At 37.8% G+C, this 10,319-nt stretch overlaps 1 protein-coding gene across 1 annotated transcript; it reads left to right on the top strand.

The window, feature by feature from the left end:
- Nucleotides 1-476: 476 nt before the first annotated feature.
- Nucleotides 477-10,076, top strand: LOC117320874 (patellin-2-like; the record flags this gene model as incomplete). The annotated part of the gene is made up of 7 exons (XM_033875356.1): nucleotides 477-668; nucleotides 1,347-1,493; nucleotides 1,933-2,037; nucleotides 2,250-2,369; nucleotides 5,621-5,695; nucleotides 6,329-6,532; nucleotides 9,741-10,076. Coding segments are annotated over 7 exons (1,179 nt in total), but the record flags the coding sequence as incomplete, so codon positions are not given.
- Nucleotides 10,077-10,319: the final 243 nt, after the last annotated feature.

Genomic DNA, 10,319 nt, shown 5'->3' with positions numbered 1-10,319 from the left:
CCTTTTTGTTTGTCATTTCTGATGTTTTGATACACAAATTATAGCTATTGCAAGATATTTGAGTGTCAGAAGTATGATATTGTATTTATCATTCCTGATGTTTTAATAATATAAAATAATAAGACCGTTATTTCCAAGATGTTTGGGTGTTACAGAAGTATGAGATGCTATTCATCTGTAGAACAGAACCTGATATTTGGGTGTTTTTATGTTATTTTGATATATATCTAGATCTATTGATTATTAATACAGTAACCAGCTATTGTACAATAGGAGAGTATAATGTCACTTTACTTAATTATAAGTAAGCTCAGACGAGCAGGAATGTCCCTTTAGCCTTAGTGGTTCGATATTTACTTTGAGAGCGAGAGTTTGTTAACTTTGAGGCAGGGTTACGTTTTTCATCATCTTTTCTGTTAAACTACATCTGTGTATTAGGGTCTTTTTTTTATGAATTTTGTTACAATGTATTTCAGAAGCCATCAGTAAACTTGGAGCTTGTTGCTGCCCAGGAGGAGATCGAAAAACTTACAGAGAAAAATCAGTATTATAAAAAAGCTCTGTATGACGCCGAGATGAAACTCAGTGATGCCTACAAGGAGATCGCCGAGCTTCGTGTCCTGGTCGACAAGTATGAAACTGAACCTAGTCCAGTGGTAGTAAAAGAGGTATGTTACTGTAAACCTCACACTATACTTATTTGGCAGCCTTGTTTTACTTTACTAGAATTATACTTTCAGTTATTCATTATATCAGCTAGCAGTTTCATTTCATCTTCATAAAATAGATATTTCATCCAAGAAAATGAAAATTAATTTCCTGCTCAAGTTACACTTGTATATTTTCACTGTCACTGTTATGAGTAGGTTAAATTCATAGATAGAATTTCAGAAATGTGAATTCATTTATATATTATCAAATTAAAATAAAGTAATAAGTTTAAGACAAAAATACACTTTTAACAATAAAATTAAAAAAATTCAATGAATTCTCTAAAACATGTTTAAACATTTATCATCTGACATTCTTAATTATGCTTCAGGGATTTTTTGTTGATATTTTTTTAAACAGAAGGTAACATACATTAAAATACATGTAACTGTGGTCTTCTGATGAATTTGAATTCTTTTGAATGCTGCAAATATCAATTAAAATCTCACTCATAATTGGTATACTTTTAAAAATATTAACAGGTATGCCTCAAAATTATATACACTTTATTATCTACCTGATATAATGGTGAATTCTCTTAACATTAAAATGCATATAAACATAAGTAAAAAGAAAAAAGAAAAAGAAAAAAAATGAGAAAAAAAATAATGGTGAATTCTCCCTGTATTATCTAGGTATCTCCTGTTCAACCCCCTCCCACCCCAGAACCTCCGAAGGTTGAAGAGAAGAAGGTAGTGGTGGTGGAGGAAGAGGTCATTGTGGAGGAGGTCAAGGAGCCAGAACCCATTGTAGAGGAAGTGCCACCTGCAGAGCCACCAAAGGTAGGGGAGACAACTCCTGCTGGTCACACATTGATACTGCAATGATTTTGTTTTTGATTGAAACTACTCCTGAATGTTGATCTTTGGTAAAATCAGGTGCTGATGATGTATTTATCTTTATTTTCAGATTTAAGATAAAAAAATGAAAAGAAAGCTACAAATCATGATTCATGAAATGGGAGTTCAGACAATATTCTGACTTTTAACTTAGTTTAGCTAATATAGTACAATTTGTATGTAAGCAGTACTAGCTTATGGGAAGTAATCCCTACAAGCCTATCACTTTTATTTATGGCAAACATTTAGGCTATTTGACCACATTGTGTCCACTAGTCAGAATATATCGACAACCTCAGGTTATCTTTCCTGATCAACCAAATACTAGTGAAATCTTCCTATTTTTATCATATCTGTCTTGTTACTGCTTTGTTTTATTTAGATGAAGAAAGGGTCCATTACTGAGCCCCCCAAAATAAAGCCCAAACAGGCCCCACCGAAACCCAAACCAGTCCGCAAGCCTGTAGCCCGAAAACCCCCACAGAAGGTAAAACAATTGCTGAAGGTGTAATATCTGATCACTAGCTGATGACTTCCATCTTCAGATATTTGTATACGTCTCATACTTTCTAACCCCCCCATTTTGGTCTTTCAGTTAAAACATGAATTAACAGTAAATTAATGAGATTAATAAATAAAAAAATGATCCAGTTTCCAGGTCACAAGTAATGTGTACATTTTCCTATTTTTGTCCTTTAGAAAGCCATCCTGCCGCCGATTCGTCATAAGAATCCCCCACCACCAATACCTGATATGGATGAAATTGCACGCAGTGAGCGTGAGGATATTCTGTGGACTGTAGGAGAGCTTCAGGCTATGGTAATTTATAATCCTGTAGACAAGATCCTGTCTTTTTTTGTTATATATCCTCTAAGTATGTAGGAAACCTGTCTAGTATGACTATATTTTCTATATATACAGTAGAACCAAGCTATGACCATCTCGCCTCTACAATAAAAAAGTGTCTAGTTCAACCTAATCCCTCCTCTCTACACTAAAACCTGTCTAGTCACACCATCTTTCCTCTCTACATAAAACTGTCCAGTATGACTGTCCCTCCTCTACAATAAACCTGTCCAGTATGACCGTCCCACCTCTACAATAAACCTGTCCAGTATGACTGTCCCTCCTCTACAATAAACCTGTCCAGTATGACCGTCCCACCTCTACAATAAACCTGTCCAGTATGACTGTCCCTCCTCTACAATAAACCTGTCCATTATGACTGTCCCTCCTCTACAATAAACCTGTCCATTATGACTGTCCCTCCTCTACAATAAACCTGTCCAGTATGACCGTTCCTCCTCTACAATAAAACTGTCCAGTATGACCATCCTTACTCTACAACAAACCTGTCCAGTATGACCATCCTTACTCTACAATAAACCTGTTTAGTATGACCATCCTTACTCTACAATAAACCTGTCCAGTATGACGATCCTTCCTCTACTTTGAACCTGTCCAGTATGACTATCCCTCCTCTACAATAAAACTGTCCAGTATGACGATCCTTCCTCTACAATAAACCTGTCCAGTATGACCGTCCCTCCTCTACAATAAACCTGTCCAGTATGACTGTCCCTCCTCTACAATAAACCTGTCCAGTATGACCATCCCTCCTCTACAATAAATCTGTCCAGTATGACCGTCCCTCCTGTACAATAAACCTGTCCAGTATGACCATCCCTCTACAATAAACCTGTCCATCGTGACCATCCCTCCTCTATAATAAACCTGTCCAGTGTGACCATCCCTCCTCTACAATAAACCTGTCCAGTATGACCATCCCTCCTCTACAATAAACCTATCCAGTATGACCATCCCTCCTCTACAATAAACCTGTCCAGTATGACGATCCTTCCTCTACAATAAACCTGTCCAGTATGACCGTCCCTCCTCTACAATAAACCTGTCCAGTATGACTGTCCCTCCTCTACAATAAACCTGTCCAGTATGACCATCCCTCCTCTACAATAAATCTGTCCAGTATGACCGTCCCTCCTGTACAATAAACCTGTCCAGTGTGACCATCCCTCCTCTACAATAAACCTGTCCAGTGTGACCATCCCTCCTCTACCATAAACCTGTCCAGTATGACCATCCCTCCTCTACAATAAACCTATCCAGTATGACCATCCCTCCTCTACAATAAAACTGTCCAGTATGACTGTCCCTCCTCTACAATAAACCTATCCAGTATGACCATCCCTCCACTACAATTAACCTGTCAAGTATGACCGTCCCTCCTCTACAATAAAACTGTCCAGTATGACCATCCCTCCTCTACAATAAACCTGTCCAGTGTGACCATCCCTCCACTACAATAAACCTGTCCAGTATGACCATCCCTCCTCTACAATAAATCTGTCCAGTATGACCGTCCCTCCTCTACAACAAACCTGTCCAGTATGACCATCCCTCCTCTACAATAAACCTGTCCAGTGAGACCATCCCTCCTCTACAATAAACCTGTCCATTATGACTGTCCCTCTTCTACAATAAACCTGTCCAGTATGACTGTCCCTCCTCTACAATAAAACTGTCCAGTATGACCATCCCTCCTCTACAATAAACCTGTCCAGTATGACCATCCCTCCTCTATAATAAACCTGTCCAGTATGACCATCCTTACTCTACAATAAACCTGTTTAGTATGACCATCCCTCCTCTATAATAAACCTGTCCAGTATGACCATCCCTCCTCTACAATAAACCTGTCCAGTATGACCATCCCTCTACAATAAACCTATCCATCGTGACCATCCCTCCTCTATAATAAACCTGTCCAGTGTGACCATCCCTCCTCTATAATAAACCTGTCCAGTATGACCATCCCTCCTCTACAATAAACCTGTCCAGTATGACCATCCCTCCTCTACAATAAACCTGTCCAGTATGACCATCCCTCCTCTACAATAAACCTATCCAGTATGACCATCCCTCCTCTATAATAAACCTGTCCAGTATGACCATCCCTCCTCTATAATAAACCTGTCCAGTATGACTATCCCTCCTCTACAATAAAACTGTCCAGTATGACTGTCCCTCCTCTACAATAAACCTGTCCAGTATGACCATTCTTCCTCTACAATAAACCTGTCCATCGTGACCATCCCTCCTCTATAATAAACCTGTCCAGTGTGACCATCCCTCCTCTATAATAAACCTGTACAGTGTGACCGTCCCTCCTCTACAATAAACCTGTCTAGTGTGACCATTCTGGTTGCTATGGCAACTGGTCACTATAAACAGGTTTTCCGATAAGAACCATAACTTTAAGTTTGTCCGGACAACTCCCCCTAAACTAAATGGCCAATTTCAATGAAACTTCACACAAATATAGAGGACCATGTGTAGATGTGCATGCCACTTTCTTTTTTTTCAAAATTATGGTTACTATGGCAACTGGTCATTATAAACAGGTTTTCTGATAAGAACCATAACTTTAAGTTTGTCCGGACAACTCCTCCTAAACCGAAGTGCTGATTTCAATGAAACTTCACACAAACATAAATGATCATGTGTAGATGTGCATGCCACTTTATTTTTCTCAAAATTATGGTTGCTTTGGCAACTGGTCACTATAAACAAGTTTTCCGATAAGAACCATAACTTTAAGTTTGTCCGGACAACTCCTCCTAAACTAAATGGCCAATTTCAATGAAACTTCACACAAGTATAGAGGACCATGTGTAGATGTGCATGCCACTTCCTTTTTTTTCAAAATTATGGTTGCTATGGCAACTGGTCACTATATTACTGGGTTATCTTAGTTAGCCTCTAATTAACAGTTCCAATTCACCATTGACTTGTGCAGATTGGGGGGGGTATCAGTTCTAGTTTCAGTCTGCCTGTACTGTAGTGTTTAGTGTATGTATGCTATACTACATGTTTATAATATTTATTGTATCCTAAATTATATTTTCTGTAACAACAGATGTTACCTTGACCATCAGTGGCTGTTTGAACTTGTCTGATAGAATCTGTAAGACTATATTGATTAATATTCTGTTTGATATGAATTTCAATTAGCGATTGCCAAATAAGCCATTGGTTGTTTGAATTTGTAGTTAAATGGAATTGTGCAGGACATCATGGAGTTTTCAACACTGGTTGGTAACATGATTTATAAGGAGAAAGAAGAGGTAAGTTAAAAGATGTTTTACTTCACAACTAATGTTGTAAGACAGAGGTGAGTTTATATATACATTGTATATATTTACACCTGTTTGTTATGGTTTTATTTTTTTGTAGATGTTAGGCTCATTATGCCATTATCTAAATAATCCACACATACAAGATTTTCTCAGCGTATCACTTCGCTAATTTTTACTTATCAAATTGTGAACACTAATATGAGAATGTGAAGGGTTTATGATTAATCTTTATAATCATTTATTTGAGGGTATTGTTTTTTTCCTTAATTAATGTTCAGTAAGTTTTGTACAACAATTTCCTTCATTTCTTTGGTGAAACTGATGACATATTTAGTGTTAAAAACCTGAAATTTACTTTGTCTTTTTGTACCTTGAATGTATTTCATCTTGAATTATGAAACTCCATTACTTTAAACATTTATCTTACAGTGAAGTAGAATGTTACATATATAATCATATTATGAGATCACCTCACCAAACATCCACCTACGAAACAAATTATGTGTTGTGTTTGAGTTTAGATGTAGCAGTATAATTCATGGCCTCTTTTAACTTCAGTTTTACAAATATCAGGTATCAAAAGTTTCATTGAAATTAACACATTTGCCATTTAACTTTCAGGAGCAAATCCAACAGCCAGCTCTCAAAACTTTTGATTTTGCACAAAACTCAGCCCCCGTAAAAATAAAGGGAAAGAAACCAATCACAGATCGCAAAGAACTGGAGGCAAAGGACAAGAAAAGTCAGGTGTTCTTCCTGGGGCAGCGGGCTGTTGGCACCGTACGGGAAATCTACGACATCTTGTCAAGTTCTCTAGAGTTATTGGTATGTCTGGTTCTCTAGAGTTATTGGTATGTCTGGTTCTCTAGAGTTATTGGTATGTCTGGTTCTCCAGAGTTATTGGTATGTCTGGTTCTCTAGAGTTATTGGTATTTCTGGTTCTCTAGAGTTATTGGTATGCCCTGTTCTCTAGAGTTATTGGTAGGTCTGGTTCTCTAGAGTTATTGGTATGTCTAGTTCTGTAGAGTTATTGGTATGTCTGGTTCTCTAGAGTTATTGGTATGTCTGGTTCTCTAGAGTTATTGGTATGCCCTGTTCTCTAGAGTTATTGGTATGTCTGGTTCTGTAGAGGTATTGGTAGGTCTGGTTCTCTGAGTTATTGGTATGTCTGGTTCTCTAGAGTTATTGGTATGTCTGGTTCTCTAGAGTTATTGGTATGTCTGGTTCTCTAGAGTTATTGGTATGTCTAGTTCTCTAGAGTTATTGGTAGGTCTGGTTCTCTGAGTTATTGGTATGTCTGGTTCTCTAGAGTTATTGGTATGTCTGGTTCTCTAGAGTTATTGGTATGTCTGGTTCTCTAGAGTTATTGGTATGTCTGGTTCTCTAGAGTTATTGGTATGTCTGGTTCTCTAGAGTTATTGGTATGTCTGGTTCTCTAGAGTTATTGGTATGTCTGGTTCTCTAGAGTTATTGGTATGTCTGGTTCTCTAGAGTTATTGGTATGTCTGGTTCTCTAGAGTTATTGGTATGTCTAGTTCTCTAGAGTTATTGGTATGTCTGGTTCTCTAGAGTTATTGGTATGTCTGGTTCTCTAGAGTTATTGGTATGTCTGGTTCTCTAGAGTTATTGGTATGTCTAGTTCTCTAGAGTTATTGGTATGTCTGGTTCTCTAGAGTTATTGGTATGTCTAGTTCTCTAGAGTTATTGGTATGTCTGGTTCTCTAGAGTTATTGGTATGTCTGGTTCTCTAGAGTTATTGGTATGTCTGGTTCTCTAGAGTTATCGGTATGTCTGGTTCTCTAGAGTTATTGGTATATCTGGTTCTCTAGAGTTATTGATATGTCTGGTTCTCTAGAGTTATTGGTATGTCTAGTTCTGTAGAGTTATTGGTATGTCTGGTTCTCTAGAGTTATTGGTATGTCTGGTTCTCTAGAGTTATTGGTATGCCCTGTTCTCTAGAGTTATTGGTATGTCTGGTTCTGTAGAGGTATTGGTAGGTCTGGTTCTGTAGAGGTATTGGTAGGTCTGGTTCTGTAGAGGTATTGGTAGGTCTGGTTCTCTTGAGTTATTGGTATGTCTGGTTCTCTAGAGTTATTGGTATGTCTGGTTCTCTAGAGTTATTGGTATGTCTGGTTCTCTAGAGTTATTGGTATGTCTAGTTCTCTAGAGTTATTGGTAGGTCTGGTTCTCTAGAGTTATTGGTATGTCTGGTTCTCTAGAGTTATTGGTATGTCTGGTTCTGTAGAGGTATTGGTAGGTCTGGTTCTGTAGAGGTATTGGTAGGTCTGGTTCTCTGAGTTATTGGTATGTCTGGTTCTCTAGAGTTATTGGTAGGTCTGGTTCTCTGAGTTATTGGTATGTCTGGTTCTCTAGAGTTATTGGTATGTCTGGTTCTCTAGAGTTATTGGTATGTCTGGTTCTCTAGAGTTATTGGTATGTCTGGTTCTCTAGAGTTATTGGTATGTCTGGTTCTCTAGAGTTATTGGTATGTCTGGTTCTCTAGAGTTATTGGTATGTCTGGTTCTCTAGAGTTATTGGTATGTCTCAAGGTTCTCTAGAGTTATTGGTATGTCTGGTTCTCTAGAGTTATTGGTATGTCTGGTTCTCTAAAGTTATTGGTATGTCTTGTTCTCTAGAGTTATTGGTATGTCTGGTTCTCTAGAGTTATTGGTATGTCTGGTTCTCTAGAGTTATTGGTATGTCTAGTTCTCTAGAGTTATTGGTATGTCTGGTTCTCTAGAGTTATTGGTATGTCTGGTTCTCTAGAGTTATTGGTATGTCTAGTTCTCTAGAGTTATTGGGACGTCTGGTTCTCTAGAGTTACTGGTATGTCTGGTTCTCTAGAGTTATTGGTATGTCTGGTTCTCTAGAGTTATTGGTACATTTTCTATGTCTGGTTCTCTAGAGTTATTGGTATGTCTGGTTCTCTAGAGTTATTGGTATGTCTGGTTCTCTAGAGTTATTGGTATGTCTAGTTCTCTAGAGTTATTGGTATGTCTGGTTCTCTAGAGTTATTGGTATGTCTGGTTCTCTAGAGTTATTGGTATGTCTGGTTCTCTAGAGTTATTGGTATGTCTGGTTCTCTAGAGTTATTGGTATGTCTGGTTCTCTAGAGTTATTGGTATGTCTGGTTCTCTAGAGTTATTGGTATATCTGGTTCTCTAGAGTTATTGATATGTCTGGTTCTCTAGAGTTATTGGTATGTCTGGTTCTCTAGAGTTATTGGTATGTCTGGTTCTCTAGAGTTATTGATATGTCTGGTTCTCTAGAGTTATTGGTATGTCTAGTTCTCTAGAGTTATTGGTATGTCTGGTTCTCTAGAGTTATTGGTATGTCTGGTTCTCTAGAGTTATTGGTATGTCTAGTTCTCTAGAGTTATTGGTATGTCTGGTTCTCTAGAGTTATAGGTATGTCTGGTTCTCTAGAGTTATAGGTATGCCTGGTTCTCTAGAGTTATTGGTATGTCTGGTTCTCTAGAGTTATTGGTATGTCTGGTTCTCTAGAGTTATTGGTATGTCTGGTTCACTAGAGTTATTGGTATGTCTGGTTCACTAGAGATATTGGTATGTCTGGTTCTCTAGAGTTATTGGTATGTCTGGTTCTCTAGAGTTATTGGTATGTCTGGTTCTCTAGAGTTATTGGTATGTCTGGTTCTCTAGAGTTATTGGTATGTCTGGTTCTCTAGAGTTATTGGTATGTCTGGTTCTCTAGAGTTATCAGTATGTCTAGTTCTCTAGAGTTATTGTTATATCTGGTTCTCTAGAATTGACATGGACAACACTTAATCAGAATACAAAATACTGTACTACATACCATATTTAAATTGATATTGGTGTTCCACTAGATACAATTTTATCTGTAAGTTTCCAAGACAGAATTTTTACCTTTTACATTTGATTAGATGGATTCTACCACTGTAGCATTTCCATTATTGGTAATTCGTGGTGTCACACCAATTGTCATGTGACCTTTGTTGCTGTGTAAAAAAACATTGTAAAAGAAATCTGATGGTCTATTTTATTGTCTGTCGCAGCATGAAGAATTTGAGATGATATACCGTTCCTTCAAGGAGATTCAGCAACGGAAAGCATTGGAGAAAGCACTTTTGTCTGGGCAGTTGCCAGAAAACATCAAACTGCCGGGCCACGAGGCAACAGGAGGACCAGGAACTGCCAGCATGAAGTTCCATGGAGCCACAACAGAGGCACTCCTGACTTACTACATCCATGCCTATGGTCAGCTTCAGAAAACTCGTGATAAAAAGGGTGGCATTGATGGCGGCCGAAGTGGTGGCTATATGCTCTCTGAGAAGGTCACTACAGAACATCGCTCCAAGTCTCTATCAGTGACCAGTATTTCATCTGATAATGTAAGTGTTTCAAATCCATCTAAACCCCTCAATATTTACACTGTAGTTCCCCTATACATATTACCTACCATACAGAAGTGGCATTTGTCACATGGTTAATACCACATCTCATGTGGCAATTACTTGTCATATGCAATTCATAAGGATAGATAAAGTTGTTTAATGTATAGTTGTTTTCGTTCAAATCAATTTTAAAACTTTCAATATAAAACAGCAAATATTGAAGGAAATGTTATCTGTTGA

The sequence above is a fragment of the Pecten maximus genome, unplaced genomic scaffold (genome assembly GCF_902652985.1).
Source record: "Pecten maximus unplaced genomic scaffold, xPecMax1.1, whole genome shotgun sequence".
In the NCBI taxonomy this organism is placed as follows: domain Eukaryota; kingdom Metazoa; phylum Mollusca; class Bivalvia; order Pectinida; family Pectinidae; genus Pecten; species Pecten maximus.
This window is presented reverse-complemented; position numbering and strand designations above follow the sequence as displayed.